Genomic DNA, 18,233 nt, shown 5'->3' with positions numbered 1-18,233 from the left:
GGTACGTGGGAGGAGGCAGGAGAAGAAAGCTTTAGATGTGGGAAGATGATAGGGAGTTGGGGTTGCTGCTGTCTGTCTGTCTCTGTATCTCTTTTCTTTGCTTGGCTTTAAAGCTGCCTCATCTTTTCTGTTCTCTTCTGTTGGCCGAAGCTTATAACCACAGTCAATAAGTAGTCTACTGACTCCACCTCCACAGCTCCAAAGCAAAGCGTGCGTCTGCAGGCAGCACCAGACTCACCACCTCAATTTCTTCCGAGTAAAACATGTGACATGTAAATATCTTACAATTTCTAAAGTCCAAGAGGGTTTCTGAATTACATTTAATTAGAATCAGATAATTTTTATATATATAACTTTAATAACTGTCAACCGAACTGCCCTTGAATGGGCTCCATGCCCAACACCATGTACATCTTTTGCTTTTTGGCTCTTCATCTTGTGGCTGTGTGGTCCTCTGTGTCTCTGTCTATGCACATATCTATTACAGGGACGTTGTTTTTTAGAATATCCGACATTTTAAGCCTTGCGTTTAAGTCAATAAAAACTTTGAGCTTCTTTCACTACTTAACATTTGATTTTTTGGATTGGATGTTTTGTTAAGAATGTTTAGTTGGAAGGTTTTGGTATATTGTCAATAGTAGAGTACAGCAAAATATATACTACCAATATTACAGAATCTCCATAGCGTGATCCCCAATCCTAGGGATTGATTTGGATCTGTCTACCTATATCAAGTAACTACTCTATGTATGGTTATAATTAACATATTACAATAATAACATATCAATTACAATATATTATTCTAATACTCCCCCTCAAGTTGGAGAGTGAATGTCATGAAGTCCCAACTTGCTGCTTAATCTGGTATAGTCGTTCTTTCCCAAAGGCTTCGTAAAAATGTCTGCTAACTGAGCGTGGGAAGGGACATATGAAGGAGTGATCAGTCCGGCAAGCAGCTTTTCTCGAACGATGTGACAATCAATCTCAATATGTTTGGTGCGCTCGTGGAATACAGGGTTCGCAGCAATATATAAAGCAGCTTGATTGTCACAATATAATGGAGCCGGGTTCACCTGAGGGACTTTCAGATCATGTAGTATGTATCGTAGCCAAGTGAGTTCCAAACAAGCGTTTGCCATGGCTCGGTACTCTGCTTCTGCGGATGAACGAGAAACATGTTGTTGCTTTTTGGATTTCCATGAGATGAGAGAATTTCCCAGAAAAATACAAAAACCTGTGACAGATTGTCTTGTGGTACGGCATCCGGCATGGTCTGAATCACAGTAAGCTCTCAAAGCAAGATTGTTTGATGCAGGAAATAATAAGCCTTGACCTGGAGAATTTTTGATGAATCTGAGAACACGGAGTGCTGCATCCCAATGTGGTTTTCTAGGCTCATGCATGAATTGACTCAATGTCCGAACTGAATATACTATGTCGGGCCTTGTTACAGTGAGGTAGATCAAGCGTCCCACTAACCGTCGGTATTTCATAGGATCATTGAGTAAAGCTCCATCTGTGGGTGTGAGTCTGAGATTTTGCTCCATTGGAAACTTATCTGGACGAGCGCCTAAGAGACCCGCATCTTGTAATATGTCCAAAGCATATTTCCTTTGAGACATGTAAATACCTTTCTTGGAACGAGAGAACTCAATACCCAAGAAGTATTTTAAATCACCAAGGTCCTTGATGCGAAAATGCTTGAGGAGAAAAGATTTGAGATGCTCCATTTCTTGCAAATCATTCCCTGTGAGAAGTATGTCATCCACATAAATAAGAATAGCTGTAAAAGAATTATTTCGAACCTTGGTGAACAAGGAGTAATCGGATTTTGACTGCTGAAAGCCTGCCTGTTGAATAGCACCAGAAAATTTGGAAAACCAGTTCCTGGAAGCCTGTTTAAGTCCATAAAGGGACTTATTGAGCCGACATACAGTATTCCCCCCTTGTCGGCGAAGTCCGGGAGGAAGGTCCATGTACACGACTTCGTGCAAATCGCCATGGAGGAAGGCATTCTGAACATCTAATTGATGGATGAACCAATTACGAGCAGCGGCAACAGTGAGAAGACAACGCAATGTGGTGAGTTTGGCTGTAGGAGAGAATGTTTCCTGGTAATCAATGCCTTCCACCTGTGTGTAGCCCTTGGCCACAAGCCGGGCTTTGTAACGATCAATGGTGCCATCAGATTTATATTTGAGTTTGAAAACCCATTTACAACCAATGGGTTTGTGTCCAGGTGGCAACGGGACAAGAGTCCATGTATTGTTTTGTGCCAAAGCATCTAATTCTGTTTGCATGGCCTGCTGCCAATTGGGATCAAGGATGGCTTGAGCATAACTGGTGGGTTCAGTGGTGCCTGAAATGTTAACTAAAAAGGAATAATGGGGGGATGAAATGCGAGAATAAGACAAGAAATGAGAGAGTGGGTATTTTGTACCTGTAACAGCAGATGGCGACCGGGCAGATGAAGAGGCATGGTTGGACATGTGGTAATGTTGGTGCCATGCGGGAGCCTGCCTTGGACGAGTGGAATGACGTGTTGGAGCCATGGGAGATGAATGAGGTGAACCAAGTAATGTTGGTTCAGATGGAAAATGAAGAAGTGGCAAGGTGTGGTCAGATGAATGGGAGATAGGTGGAGTGTTAGGAACCACTTGACTGGTGGTGGCGGGGTGAGGTTGTGGAGAGGAAGGAGTGATGCTGGTAGGTTCTACAAGGGAGGCATCAAGAGGTGGACATGTGGTGTCATGGGTAGGTGTGTTAATGCTAGTTGGGATTGGGATGGCAGGAGGTGGACACGTGATGTCATTGGGTGATGAAATGGGATTTATAGAAAGTGGTGGTTCAATGTCAAAAATTGGGTTAGGAATAATAGGAGTGGAGGAAGCAGGTTGAGGTGGGATAGTGGAGAAAGGAAAAATATGTTCATGGAACTGAACATCTCTATTAACTAAAAATTTGGAGGTGTGCAGATCAAAAAGTTTGTAGCCCTTTTGTCCCATTGGATAGCCAACAAAAATACAAGGTGTGGCACGAGCATCAAATTTTTGTAGGGGATGAGTCACAGTAGCATAACAAAGGCACCCAAAAACTCTAAGATGGTTAAGGGTTGGTGGCTGGTGATAGAGCAACTCAAAAGGAGATTTATTGGACAATAATGGAGTGGGCAAACGATTGATGAGATAGACAGCAGTTAAAACACACTCCCCCCAAAAAATGAGAGGTAAATTGGCTTGGAAACGTAGAGCACGGGCAACATTGAGAATGTGACGATGTTTGCGCTCAACAACTCCATTTTGTTGTGGAGTGTGAACACAGGATCGTTGATGTGCAATTCCATTGGTTTGCAAAAACTCTTTCATGGATAAAAATTCTGAACCATTGTCAGTGCGAATGGCTTTAACATTGAAATTGAATTGAGTTTTGACAAAAGTAAAAAAAGATTTTAGAAGAGTTTGTGTTTCAGATTTGTGAACCATCAAGAAAAGCCAAGTGCATCGAGTAAAGTCATCAACAATTGTAAGAAAAAAACGAGCTCCCGAATGAGAGGCTATTTTATGTGGACCCCAAATGTCACAATGTAATAAGTCAAATGCTGAACGCGATGAAATAGAACTTAGTGGAAAAGGAATTCTTGTTTGTTTAGCCATATGACAAATGCCACAATTATTGTCAACAGAAACAATTTTTGAAGGAAGCAATGAAGAAAGTAATTGAAACCGAGCAGGTGAAGGGTGTCCGAGACGAAGGTGCCATAAATTGGAGGTTTGTGAAACTTGACAGGAAACAGGTATCCTTGGCAAAGGCGACATGTAATAGAGACCACCACGTTGTTTACCCATACCAATCATCTTCCCGGTAGCCAAGTCCTGTAAGACACAAAATGTGGGAAACAAAATAACACAACAATTGAGTGAGTCGGTAATTTTACTGGCTGACATTAAATTCAAGTGAAAGGAAGGAACACACAAAACATTATCTAAGGTGATGGTGTTATTGAAAGGAATTGTGCCAACTGAAGTAATTGGTGCGGAAGAACCGGTGGGTAAGTTAACAATGGGAGTGTGAGATGGTTGCATTTTTGTGAAAAGTGTAGAATCAGATGTAATATGATCTGTAGCCCCGCTATCCAAAATCCAAGGTTTGCTAGAAACAGAATTAATTGAAGGAACAGTAAAGGTGGACAGACCTGCTGCATTCACAAATGCATGGTTATTACCAGAGGATGATGCATTGGTGTTGACTAGTGACATGGCTGTGGCCAATTGTTGATATTGGTCAGAAGTAAGTCCACTCAAGAAGGTTTGAGCTGAAAAGTCTGGAGCTTGAATTGGGTTTTGTGAAGGCTGTGTGACACTTGAAGAGCCGACTTGCTGTGCAGCGTGTGCGGATGGGAAGGATGAGCCCGCATGTGGAACAAACCCATGTGATCGCTGCGTGAAGGTGCGCGTGTTACTACCTGAGAAACCAGAATTTCTGCGTGAGTTTGTACCTCGATTGGACCCTTGGTTTTCATTCCTGGCATGATTTCCTTGTCCGCTTGATGTGTAGGTTCCGTCCTTGAAACGGCAAGTGTCTTCCGTATGTCCGTTTCGATTACAAAAATTGCAATGGAATTTTAATTGCCTGCAATCTGCAATTACATGACCATTGCGATCACAATGATCACAATGTTTATTTTTGGAATTGTTTGGACGGCTTTGGATAGCTGCAGCAATAGAAAAGTTCTCGGTTGTTCCCGATGTCATCTGTCGTTGTGTTTCATCTTGAATGACAAGTGAATAAGCTTGACGGACTTTGGGCAATGGTGTTATCATGAGGATGTTGCTGCGAACGCCACTGAATGTGTCATTAAGGCCCATGAGAAATTGCATCATCTTATCTTCTTCTCTTTCTTCGTTGTGTGCTTTCATCTCATTGCAAGTGAGAGGAGTTCTGTATGTTTCTAATTCGTCCCAAAGGCCTTTGAGTTTTGTGAAATAGGCTGAGACTGTCATGGTGCCCTGTGTGAGAGAGGCGATGGACTTCTGAATCTGATAAATTGTTGGTGCATTTTTTTGTGAGAATTGGTCTTTGAAATCTTCCCATACTTGATGAGCGGTCTTGGCGTGGACAACCCCTTTGGCTAGATCGGGTTCCACGGAGTGAGCAAGCCATGATAAAATCATACTGTTGCATTGATTCCAAAGAGCATATTCCGTGGGGTTTTCTGTTTCTGATGGCGGCTTAATGGATCCATTGACAAAGCCAATTTTGTTCTTGGCTGTGAGGGCATGAATCATGGATTTATTCCAAGATGGATAATTGGCGCCGTTCAATTTTGTTGGAACGAGCATATGACTAGGGTGGTCTGAAGAATGAACATAGTATGGATTTGATGTATCCATACTAGAATTGCTGTTGCTATTGCTTGAATTTTTGGAATTGGATTTCTTGTTTTCTGATGTTTGTTCTTTGTCTGACATGGTGGTTGCAGGTTTGCTGGAGGGTTTTGAAAAGGTTAGGAAATCAGGCACTAGGGCGCAGCTCTGATACCATGTTAAGAATGTTTAGTTGGAAGGTTTTGGTATATTGTCAATAGTAGAGTACAGCAAAATATATACTACCAATATTACAGAATCTCCATAGCGTGATCCCCAATCCTAGGGATTGATTTGGATCTGTCTACCTATATCAAGTAACTACTCTATGTATGGTTATAATTAACATATTACAATAATAACATATCAATTACAATATATTATTCTAATATGTTTCGAGTTTATAACGTAGGAGTTGTGTTACAACGAATCACTCACATGCCATAAATGTGGAGCCCACGTCTTATCAGCGGTCTAAAATTTATCACACACGCGTAGATGACTGACGTTAGCAAAATTCTTAACATAGTTTGACAATGTATTTAAAAGGCACGTTGTGATAACCAAAAGTCTCACATTATTGCATTCTGTGTTGGCTAATATGAAGTCTCAACCTATGTAAATTTTGCAACAGATTAAATCGTAAATCTCTCTCTGTATTACTAATTGATTTTGAATTCAATGTTACAATGTTATACAAGTGAGGTGAAAAAATAAATTGCTAAATGTAAACTTATATGTATTTTACTAATTAATTTTGGGTTAAAAGTTACAATTTTAACAAGTGAATGGCCCATTTAATAACCATTTCAATTTTAGTTTTTGTGTTAGAGTATAGAGGAAAATGAGAGTGAGAATGGGAGTGAGGATGAGATTTAGAGAGAGGATGAGAGGGAGGAGTAACAAAAGTGAAAACAATTTGAAATAGATTTTAGTTTTTGTTTTCACTTTTGTTACTCCTCTCTCCCATCCTATTCTCTCCTCTTTACTTCCAATCTCATCTCCACTCTCATTCTCACTTCCATTCTCCCTCCTTTTTCTCTATACTCTAGCACAAAAAATGAAAACTAAAAATTAAAATTGAAATGGTTATCAAACGAGCCCGAAGTGAAGTGGGGGTAAAAGGGTTAAGAGGAAGCTTCTCCAATATCTTCAACCACAAGAAACTTTCGACCCACATTTTAGCAAACAAAAAGAAAAAGCCCCACACATAAGAAAATTAAAAAACTGAATTTGACAACATGGGAGGACCCTAAAGGATGCTTGTGTCGTGTCACAAACAACTCCATGTGTTGTTTGGCCTAAATCAATGTGGCCAACTGTATTTGCATCATCGAACCTCCTACAGTTCATTGCAAGTGATGGACAAGTTTGAGAAGAGAAGAGAACACAGAACAAGGGGTCCATTTACTTGAATGCTGAGGGCCATGCAAAATTGTAATGCGCCACTACTTCTATCATGCGCCTAGTTCAAAATTTTCAGCAGACTGACATATCCATTATTGTTTTTGGTTTCATTTACCACACACGTATGGCTCTATCTATTAATTAGTTTCATCCTTTTGGTGTGCTTGTGAGTTCCTGTGAATTGCATTTAATTTGCATAGCTCAACAATCATGCAAACTCCTATCTTTCAATTCCTTTGTACTTTTTGTGCTTTTGATTTTCATTAGATGTTTTACTTTACTGCAAATACGTAAGTGTGAAAAATCGCTAGTTTGCTACTATAGATGAGAAGTCTTTTTCCTTACATCTCCACAAAAATAGAGGAAATCTCCGAGAGATTTATGGGTGCTTTAAGAGATTCCGAAGTTTTTATAATGGTAAATTCACTTATCAGTAATGGGTATAAGAAGAAATAGAATTATGTCAATTCTTGGCTTACCCACATTTTCTATAACATAACCTTAAAATTATTAGCGCAATAGCCTCAAAATCAGGAATTGGATGAACTAGAGGACTCAGTTAATATAATTCCAATTCTTTACTTCCCTTATTTCTAAGTGTTTCGATTTTTTACTTCCCTCGTTTCAAGTAAGTAAACATACCATTAAGAGTTATCCAGAAAAATTAGAGTTTATAACTTATAAAAGACTGCATGGACTTATAAACCCATGTTAGATTATGATAAAGAAAAAGTCATTGGTGGGGAGCCAGGAAGAAGTTGGAGAAGGGCCTCTATCTGCAGAGAAAAGTAGCAGTGAGAAGCATAGATAAAGATGTAAATTGATGCTTAGGATAATGTTGCAGAACAGAGGGGAGATGGTAATCATGACTTGCTAGATGGTCCCTTTAAAACTTTTCCACCTTATTAGCAATGAGAGGGACCCCTAATCCACTTGTTGGTTGAGATCTTGGCTTTAAAGTTTTAGCATCCATATATATTATTATTATTATTACACATATAGGCTCGAGTCACACAGCCTATGTACATCAAATTACGGAAGTGGAAGACTTTTTGGGATCATTATTAAGCTATCAAATCTTAAGAATCTAGGATCATAATGCATGAAATTACCCATTTAAGCATTTAAAAGTTGGTCAAGCTGCATTGTCGTTGAAAATATTTATTATCATGATTATGAAGTTGGAAAATAGATGGATCTATAAATTTCCTCTCTTAATTTCTTTTTCTCCTTCAAATGTATAGCGAGCGACAATGTACTTCCCATCAACTTTGGGAATCTTATAATTATTAGGTAAACCTAATTCAACAACCTCTCGCATGTTGTAGGTATTGAAAATATTAATGAACCCAAAGCTAATCATTAAACTTTTTGTATTGTTATTTATCATCACAATAGCACATTATTATAGCAACAAGATTTTCATCAAAGACAAATTAGTTTTCTTCTAAAACACATATAAAATCAAGGATTCGACTCACATGCAAATAGCCTAAATCTTTCACAATATTGATAATCCAAGAAAAAGACTACGAGTCTATTTGGAAGACGTTTGGTGTAAAATGTTTGAAGTGCTTCTAGATCATAGAAGCGTTTTCTCGAGAAGCATTTGAATTTTTTATGAAAATTTCGACATCTTTATAATAAAAGCACTTCTATAAGAAGCGTTTATGAGCATAAGTGCTTCCTAAAAAAATAGTCCCAAACAAGCTCATGCATGTTTTTTTTAAAATCTAAATTGTAATTTGGGTCTAAGATATAAATTTAGCTAGCTTCTTGCATATTTTTCAGAGCTTGATCAGTCATGTGAAGAAGATTTCTTTGTACTTTCACTTTTATCTGTGTATCATGTGACAACATATCATATAAAAAAGTGCACAGTGTAATTAGCCATTTGGTTAGCTTGTGGAAATAAAAAGATCATATAAAGACAACTTAATATTTTTTGGTTTCATTTTACTTTATCTTTTTGTTCCTATTGCCATAATTGTCATAAAAAAATTTGTTGGACAAGGACTCGGCTGAATCCCAACAAAGGAGATGGGAAATGATGAGACTAAGTGCACACATGAGAGACAACAGAAGGTGCCCATGTGAAGGTGGTATCCACAAACATATGAAAGATAGAAAAACTGGAAGCACACCACCTCTTACAAAGTTACAAGGCATAATTAAAGAGACACCATCTAAGATACTTTTCAAGAGGGTCCATTGGTTTGGTTTGCTCCCCTGGAAGCACCTCAAGCTGTCTCTCTCTTTCTGTCTCTCTCTCAAACAGTTTTTTTTTTTTTTTTTCCTTCTATTTTTTAGAACCGATCGATAAAATTACAACGAGAATACCCTAAGAATCCCTATCATACATGAATTTTAAAGAAAGGGATAACGAAAAATTTGCAAACCAAATGTATTATGTCTCTCTCAGACAATGTTATATATGTCTGTATGAGCTAAAAAAATAGTGTTATATGTAAAAAGACATCTAGTTCAAGTATCAAGTGCCAAAGGGAAAAAGATGAAAATAAAAAATAGGAAAGTGAAAACACAAATAAGTAAAGAAAATCACGTGCTAAGACAGCCCAAAGTGAACAGGTATCACGTGACGAAAGAAATCTCAAGTGAGGGTGGAAAAAAGGGGTGGGTGGGGAGTGGGGACCTTTGAGTGGGCCTGCGAGCTCATGAATCTCTTTTTTTTTTCTTCGTTAGATAATAATTAACAAACGCATGAAATCCAATTTAGAAACAGAATCTGACTTTATTTAAACGGAGCGTCTGGGAAACAAAAGAAACAAGAGTTTGGCAACGTGTGTTTGGTTACTGAGAAGCAAATATTGGGCCATAATTCTTCAAGCACTACTCACTCAACTACCAGTTCTTTAGATTTCAACCAATTTTGGGAGCAAGTAATGCGAATGGGGCCTATATGACACAAACTGTTCGGCATAAGTTAGTTGCAAGAATCAAAACAAAAATGAGAAGTAGACGAGAAAGTAAATGTGAGTTAGACCAATTAGTTAGGGTAGTGTGTCCGTCTCTATGCACTCGAGTCTGAAATTCCTTTCTCATAAGTTAAAGTACTTGAGAATATCTTCATGTTCCGTAAAAAAAAAAAAAAAAAAAACACCATATAGTGTACTTAGTGGGTGGATTGAGTAAAATTATTGCTTTTATTTTATTTTTTGTGTGGATGGAACAAGAAGTAGATGGGTAGGACTAGTTAAGGGAGGAGACAATACCACCATTTAAAAAAAAAAAAGCAATGGGAAAAATAGTGGCCCAAAATTTAGAAGCCCAACGTTCAAGTGAGCTTATGGAAGTGGAAGTTTAATTCCAAGTGTTTGGGGTGGATTATTGCAATGGGCTTGGAATGAGCTCAGAAATTTCAAAAGTTGCCTATTTTTCATAGCTATATATGTAAATTGTTATACACTTTACCAATCCTAAGAACAAAAGTTTATACAGTTATTCTCTCATCCGGATATCCATACGTTATTATCGTGTGAATATTATTGTAAACAAAGAGGAAAGCAGAGTGAGATAGTAGAAAATAAATACCGTCCACACGATAATAACGTCCGGACGTCTATATAGGAGAATTTCTAAAAGTTTATATGGTTTGCTTTGTTTTTTATTTTGTTTTTATAAATGTTGCATTAGAAATAAAAAGCTCAAACCAAAGTGGAAAACAAGCCTCTCCCTTATTTTTGATGGTTAATTACATAACTGCAGAATGCTGGCTGATGAAGCACCCAAGTAGCAATTTCTTTAGTGCAATTCCGGTAGAACGAAACTTTGCAGCTGTCTCCTCCACCCTGGGGCATTGCTCTCTTTGTTTGGCTTCAATGAAAGCTCTCCTTTCGTCTCCTGCCTTGTGAATTTCGGTCACTTTGTTCTTCATTTTCTCAGCATACTCTGCCTTGTTTCTTTCAAATTTTTCCTGTCATTAGTCTCCATAGATTAGTCGATCGAAACACATTTTAGTCAAATATCAAAAAAGGGTTTTAGTTAGATTATATGAATTAGTGTTAATTTCAAGCAATGTACATGTTAAGTTGGTACAAAATACATTGTCAGATAAATGGTATGACAAAAAAAGAATTCCTGTCCAAAAGCGTGTAACACAAGATTATTTCACGACGACGACAAAGTTCCAATTTTCATTTTCATTTTATTTTTATTAAAGATCATAATCTACTGCAAAACAGGGTTTTCTTACCTCAATTTTTTTGAGTTCTGCCTCCACAGAAGTTTTCTTGCTGTCCTCCCACAATTCTACTGTTGACATTCTTCTATATGCCCTGTCAATAGTTGACAATGTTGGATTAATTTAATTACCTTAATCAAGCATGAAAGATCATGATTATTGTAAAGCAATAGATACTCCAATAATTTTCATGTTTAAGCTTATATAAAGCACAATAGCCTCCCTCATACTTGTTCTCTGCTTTTGTTTTCTCACTTTCCTCCCATGCTTTAATTAGGGCCAACCGTTTCTCTGTTTCAATTTGTGCATGCAATGCATCTGAAAAAGCAACATGAAGAAGATGGTGATTTATAGATCTCATAAATTATAGCCAAAATGGATCCAAAGAAACATGAAGAAGATGGTGATTTATACCTCTCTCAGTTGAACCCCCTCCTGTTATGTCTTTCTTTACAGCAGGGTATGCACTCTCTCGTACGACCGTATGATCGAGAAATTTACATGTTAGATGAAGAATATGCACAAAATATGAACTCCGGAAACAGATTGAATGCAAGAATTAAAAAACAGATCATAGTTGAATTGTAATTTACATAATTAAATTGGGTAACAGAAAATTATAGTTACTTAAAAATAAAAAAAATTTCCTTGGGTTCAGTTCATTTCATGCTTGCAGTGTTTCCAGAAGAGAAAGTGGCTGGCTAGGATACATGCAATCCCCATGCTTCCTCTCCTCAACCTTTTTATTCTCCACCCTAAGTTGCATGGTCCCTTTGTTTACTAAACCATATGAATTGAGAGGAATTAGATTCCAGAATTGGAGTATGAGTGGCCATAATTACTAAAATATCTTCGTTGTTGGGTTAAAGTAGATGGCAAATTTGAAAAATTGAAAATTGTGTGAGGATATAATGGGTGAAAAAGATGAATTCCTAATAGGTTAGTTTTTTAGGAATTAAAGTACCACCTCCAACCTAAGAATTGGATTCCTCTAAATTTAGGAATTCAATGGTGTTTACCCCATTTACTTTTCAATTCTTTGATGTGAAGTAAACGAAGGAATCCTCTATATGTGGAATTCAATTCCTGATGAGAATTCCAATTCTTGATTAGTAAACACATCATTAACATAAACATGCCTGAAGATCTAATATATATATATATATATATATAGAGAGAGAGAGAGAGAGAGAGAGAGAGAGAGAGAGAGAGAGAGTTTTTATTGAGGGACACTCTTGTAGAGCCCACTCCGCATTTTATTTCACTAATCGAACTGTCTATTTTTAGATAATCATTCAAAGATCATCTCTACAACAACAACAACAACAACAAAATCACTTGAATCCGATATCATTTGACCACTAAATTAAGTTATTGAAATTTCAGTACTTTCTTGAAGCACCATATTCATTGATTTTGTAGGATACAATTAGATGTCGAAACGGTTTTCAATTTGTCTAATTTTTTGCAAGGATGATCTATGAATGTAAACTTAAAAAATAAATGGTTTAAATTGTTGAAAAATAATTCGTAAGGGACCCTAAAATGTGTCCTTTAAATAAAATTATTTGAGGAATCCCTCAATAAAAAAGAATTATTCTCTAGAATATACATGAAGTTCTATCATACACCATAAGGAACTAATCTCTTTATTTTCAAGGAGCAGATGAAAAATAAAAGCATATATATTAGAACTTCACGCTTTCATTTGGGGGCCTAAAAAATAATTTCATACCCGACTCCTACAAAGTCTAGGTTTTCATAGCAATACGATATATATTATAACACATAATCTATTTCAATAATTTTTTAATATATGATTTTGGGCCAAAATCTAAGGCTGTATATATTGGACAACATGTTTATTAAGTCTTAAGCCTTGATATTTTCAATATACAAGGCTTTACTTATGCAGGGTGCTGAGTGGGGATTTTGCATGCAAAACATTAGCCAAGTATCTTATTTTATGGCAAAATATTTGGTTAGATGGGTGAAGAAACCACCTGGGTGTGGGTAGCTACCTACAGTAGGCATGTATTGGGTCTCCCAGTGGATGTATTCATGGGCAAACCATTAGAGCAAAATACTACATCCTTGTAGATAGAAGTTGCAACTTTGTATAGTGATTTCCGATTATAGTTCGCGGATTTCCGACAATCTCAAGATTTTAGAAAATGTCTTTTGAGCACATGAAGAAAGGAATAGACGGAGGTTTTGGAGGGAGTAAATGTCATTTTGGAGAAATATATTAATATCCACATGTGGCAATTTTAATAGAACGTAGCATTATTTTGCTATCTCCAACCAATAATATAATGACAAGTGAAAAAGTTATCATATGTGTAGATTAAAAAAATAAAAAGTTCTATAAGTCTCGCGTAGCGTGCATGACTAAGAAAAGTCTCTCTTCTGCTTGTGCAGAGATGCTAATCTTCTATATATAAAGCAAAATGTAGAGAATGGTGAAACATTCAAAATACCAGAAAATACCCTTAGTTAATTCAAACATTAAGAATTGAAATTATTAACTAAATGAGGATAATATGGTAAATTCACATTTTTTTTCATATTTAAAATTTTAAAAATTTTATCTTTCTCAACCTTCGTACATACAAGGCCAGCTGTCATTTTTTGGATTTTTTTTGGGTTTGTTTATAGAAATTAAATGATGTAGAGTTTATTTATAATTTTAGTGCTAAGAATAAGTATATAATTTTAGTACTAAATATCTCAATAAAAAATAAAAAAAATTCCAACCCATGCATGGTTAATCCAATGGACACCGTTTAATTGTGGGACCTCAATGTTTTTTGAAATTCTTGAGGAACATGCTGGAGAGGCCCAATAAGTTATTGGTCTTCACCAATTTCTCTATATTTCAACTTTATTGTCTTCTTGTTTGTTATGTTGGCTTAAATTATGGCCTAAACTTTACTCTTTTTAACGATGCTAGAGTTTAGTTTTTTTTTTTTTTTCGGGGTAAAGAAACAAAAAAGTTCCCATTTCCTTCCTGAAAAAGTATGTCGGTATGTTTTTCACTTTTAACTCTAGTAAAAGCTAAAACTAAAAGCGCCGAAGATTTTGTACATGTGTTTTGTTTTTTACTTTTGAACTTTATAAACTTTTGGCGGTGGTTAATTACATTATCTTAAACAAAACACTAATAAATATTAACCGACCACGAAATGCTTTGGAGTTGGAGGGATGAATCTGCCTAGTCGGACCAGAAAACACATGCTCAATCAGCCACAGACATTGACCACCATTTAGATATTATTTTAATTATTTGAATAAGATTCATCACAAGAAAAATAAAATAAAATAAAATACTCAAATAAGAGTTCATCGCAAAAACTATTTAGATACGCATATAAAAAAAACTATTTAGGTAAGGTAGAAAATTCACATGCTCATCTTCTTCCTCATTAATATGTTTGTTACCGTATGCATTGATCATAAGAGCTCAGATCCTCTAACATCAATAAAGTTATATGCATTCCCATATCATTTTCTTCTACCTTGAAATTGTTTTTAATGTTTTTATACAATCGATATTGGAAAATATAGGATTCGAACAGAAATATTGGTACTGTAACATCTCACATCGACCAATGGAGAGGAGGTGATGTACCTTATATGTACATGCCCGCCTCTATCTAGCACAAGACCTTTTGGGAGCTCACTGGCTTTGAAGTCATAGGAACTCCGCAGTTAAGCGAGTTGGGGGCTAGAGCAATCTCAAGATGGGTGACCCATTGAGAAGTTGCTCGTGAGTTCTCAGAAACAAAACCGTGAGGGCAGAGAGAGGGGCCCAAAGCGGACAATATCGTGCTACGACAGAGCTGATCCAGAGATGTGACAGGTACATGTATAACTATTCTATTATTAACCTTTGAGCTACAAACTCCCTAGAGGAAGTCTAATAGGACTTATCTAGCTTGGGCTAGGTTCAGATATGGCCTCAAATGAAGAAAAAAAAAAAAAACACTTTCTAATGCATGTGTTTGGGCCAGTACAGTTTACCCTAAAGCAAGATAAGGAGTTGGTTTTGCCCAAGGGCTGGCCTGAGCAAAAATAGGCCCTACGGTCAATTTTTAGAAGAAAAAAAAAAGGTTTATACTCCAAGCCCTTTAAAAATAAATTTTTGTGTTGCTTTTTTATGCTTTGATTTTTTTTATCATAAATAAAAATAATAATAAACTAAAATAACAAATTTTGAGTTTTAGCTCCTAACCCCTCACCACCACTAAAATCACAAAAAATTTAAGAGATTAGATTTTATTAATAATATCATTTTGAAGGGCTAAAACAACACCTAGCTCCTTGCGCCGTGCCCTTGCATTAGACATGCTCTTACATACCTTGAAATTGTCAAGAGTTAATACAAGAAGGTTTATAATAAAAGCGAGCGGTGCTGCTCCATTATGGAGCCCACTTTTGACCGTGCGTTTATATATCTCCTCTCTCTCTCTCTGTTTTCTCTCTCCGCCAGTTTTCTTCTTCTCTCTTCCAATCTCTGCAACTCAATCCCTCATCGCAATATCTGCAGCATAATAAGGATGTGGTTGTTGTAGAGCACAGTGACAAAAGGGCAATGCTGGTTTGTTGTGTGATTGCAGGAGCTGTGGTATGGAAGAGTATGACTGTGGCTGGAGCTGTGGCTATTTTGCCTTGTTTTGTTGTCCTATAGCCAGAAGAGAGAAGAAGAAGAAAAAGAGAACAAGAAAACCAGACACAGACCCATTCGCTCCCCCTCCCCTGTCTGTTATTTTCTCCCCCATGACCTGATTGAAGAGAACGACAATCAATCCAAGAATCCTGCTATCCTGGGTCAACCTTACATCACCATGACCTGACTGAAGAAACTAACAAGAAGAGAGAAGAAGAGAAAAAATCACCCCATGACAAGAGGAAGAAAAAAACTGGCTGAGAGAGAAAAAAGAAAGAGAGAGAGAGAGGAGAGGAGAGAGAAGAGAGAAAAAAAAAGAGAGAGAGGAGAGATATAAATAGTTCAAATCATCGCACGGTCAAGACTTCGTAACGGATCCGTATTGCGGGACTCCGTAACGAAGAAGCACCCTACAATCGAGTAGAAATAACGTATATTCTAGTAAACATGACAAGTGGCTCTTATTTTTGTTAAAGGAAATTCTGAATTCAAATACAAAACAAAAATTAAACATTTAAAAAAAAAAATCATATACAATCTGACATGACACATAATCCCACAGAAATTTTAGTCAGTTCACAACAGTACTTGTCTGGAAGGAAGCTTTCCACATGCGCTTTTGCAGCCGTTACACACAAGCACAAGAGCCAAAGGTTTCCAAGAAACCAAACAATTGTCGCTTGATTTCTTCATTTCAAGAAAGTACTTGTTTGCTTGTTTGAATCAAAACATGGGTCCAAGCCCATGGTATATCCCCCTCCTTTCCAATAACCCCATAGATATATATATATTTGCTCACCCTTTCTCTTTTGGCACCAAACTTGGAAAAGCACAACAAAAACCTACAAAAATGGATGTTTTTATTTCAGAAGAGTATGTTGTGAAGCGAAGGGTTGAGAAAAAGGCAGCTGCTGCTGGTGGAAATGGGAAAAGTTCAAGCATGGCGTCTGAATCTTCTGCGAAAAGGTCCGATGAGGAGAGGAGAAGAAAAGCTCGACCAAATCATGACCATGATGTTATGGTTTCTAGTGGACTGAGTGATGGCATTGTTTTTAGCTGCTTCTCAGCCTAATTTACTTAGATGATGAGATATTGTATATGCTTATGGTGTTTTGAAATTTTAATATCTTATTAGCAGCTAGAAATTAACTTTTAGATCTTTTATTACTTGAGATATATGAGGGTGCAGAAATTATAAAGCTGAAGTTTATTTATGGACTTCTAAACCCTCTTTCTTTTTTTTCTTTTTTTTTTAAATCAATGGAGGTTAGGGGATTTCGAAGTTGGAACCTCTTTCAATATTAGGAAGAGAAGTATCACTAGATCAAGAGTTAGCTGGTGACTTCTAAACCTTAAGTACTGAAGAGATTTTTTCAATCACATTTTTAGGGTGGGATTTGGGGATCACACTACTCCTATCGTGACTATGAGAGGAGGAAACCTACCTTATTCTCGTACACTACGACTTTCATTCTCTCTATCTTTCTTTTTATGTGATCTATCATGCATGTGACAAGAAAGATAGAGAAAGTGGGACACAATGCATATGGGTATAAAAGTATTTATCTTCCTTTATAGAAATTATGTCATTATTTTCCTTCAAATATGGACATCCTAATTGAGTCAACGAATTAAATACCACTCTATAGCCAATCTTTTAAAACACATATTAATTGACGGAATATATTGTACTGCAGTAATAGTTTCTTTCTAGTAAACCCTTGAGCCTCCTTCTGAGTGTTGGGGTTGGATCTCGTCGTGACTGAAAAAATAAAATAAAAATAAAGCACACAGACAACAATGCCAAAATTGTCAACTCAATTTTGAGTCAACAAAAGACGCCACCATAGCCTCGCTTTATAAAAGTTACATATATATATATATACTAATTAATTTGACGATAAATATATATATATATATATATATATATTCATAAGTAACGTAGATACACTTTGGGATTTTGAGAGAAAGATGAACTATGATCCCCCCAATGCCTCCTTGTCCGCCGGCGTGATGTCTTCAGAATGGCAAGAATCCGAAACCAAACTCACAAGAAAATCAAAGATATCGGTGCCTACGACGGCCGAGGCAACGTCGTCTTTGTGCAGTGTCCTTCTCTTCCCTTCCAGGGTTGTCATCCAAGACCTCCGAGTGAGTTCCTCTATGAACAGCTCACATGCCTTTGAGAACACAATTGGAGCCTCGCCAGATATCATCTTCACGTCCTCCCCGGACTTCTTCATGATCTTCTTGATCCTCGCCAAGGGCAATGAGTGGGGCCCAGTCCTCCCAGATATGCCTCCATGCATCATGAATCCTGAGTACCTTCCCGGTTGCCTCATTTCTTTAAAAGTTCAACGTAGTATGATCGATCTTAGATGCAAAGATAAATGCATTTAAATTATCTCAGAAGTTATAAGTTTTGACGAAATTGTCCGTCTTCCAGTGTATGGGACATGGAGGTTATATATGATAAGAGGGCAGCCGGCAGGGCGGGCCAGACTGCTTAGCCGGCTAATTAAATCTAATGACCAAGTATATTGATTTGTTTATGATAAACAATTGAGGACCTTCGTTTTTTTTCAAACCATAT

General features: G+C 37.0%; 3 protein-coding genes across 3 annotated transcripts; 1 reads left to right on the top strand and 2 right to left on the bottom strand.

Moving 5' to 3' along the window:
- On the bottom strand, positions 10,483-11,694 carry LOC18777888 (remorin). Its single transcript, XM_020564747.1, has 4 exons — positions 11,682-11,694; positions 11,202-11,289; positions 10,984-11,065; positions 10,483-10,704 (listed from the first exon to the last, which is right to left on the bottom strand). Exons 1-4 carry the CDS (start codon positions 11,692-11,694, stop codon positions 10,483-10,485), a joined length of 405 nt encoding a protein of 134 aa, XP_020420336.1.
- On the top strand, positions 16,472-17,515 carry LOC109949263. Its single transcript, XM_020564439.1, has one exon. The coding sequence runs from the start codon at positions 16,491-16,493 to the stop codon at positions 16,710-16,712; it is 222 nt and encodes a 73-aa protein (XP_020420028.1). The 5' UTR covers positions 16,472-16,490; the 3' UTR covers positions 16,713-17,515.
- On the bottom strand, positions 17,514-18,074 carry LOC18775722 (nuclear transcription factor Y subunit C-3). Its single transcript, XM_007211018.2, has one exon. The coding sequence runs from the start codon at positions 17,980-17,982 to the stop codon at positions 17,617-17,619; it is 366 nt and encodes a 121-aa protein (XP_007211080.1). The 5' UTR covers positions 17,983-18,074; the 3' UTR covers positions 17,514-17,616.

Source organism: Prunus persica, chromosome G5 (genome assembly GCF_000346465.2).
Source record: "Prunus persica cultivar Lovell chromosome G5, Prunus_persica_NCBIv2, whole genome shotgun sequence".
NCBI classification, from domain to species: domain Eukaryota; kingdom Viridiplantae; phylum Streptophyta; class Magnoliopsida; order Rosales; family Rosaceae; genus Prunus; species Prunus persica.
The sequence above is the reverse complement of the archived record's forward strand: the minus strand, read 5'-3'. Positions and strand labels throughout refer to the sequence as shown.

Bases quoted from the DNA above. Each gene is read 5' to 3' on its own strand.
- LOC18775722 (XM_007211018.2), bottom strand. From the start codon at position 17,982: ATGAGGCAACCGGGAAGGTACTCAGGATTCATGATGCATGGAGGCATA.
- LOC109949263 (XM_020564439.1), top strand. From the start codon at position 16,491: ATGGATGTTTTTATTTCAGAAGAGTATGTTGTGAAGCGAAGGGTTGAG.
- LOC18777888 (XM_020564747.1), bottom strand. The intron at 11,066-11,201 runs GTATGAGGGAGG...AACTATTGACAG, and splicing joins AAAACAAAAGCAGAGAACAA to GGCATATAGAAGAATGTCAA. The intron at 10,705-10,983 runs GTAAGAAAACCC...GACTAATGACAG, and splicing joins CAGAACTCAAAAAAATTGAG to GAAAAATTTGAAAGAAACAA.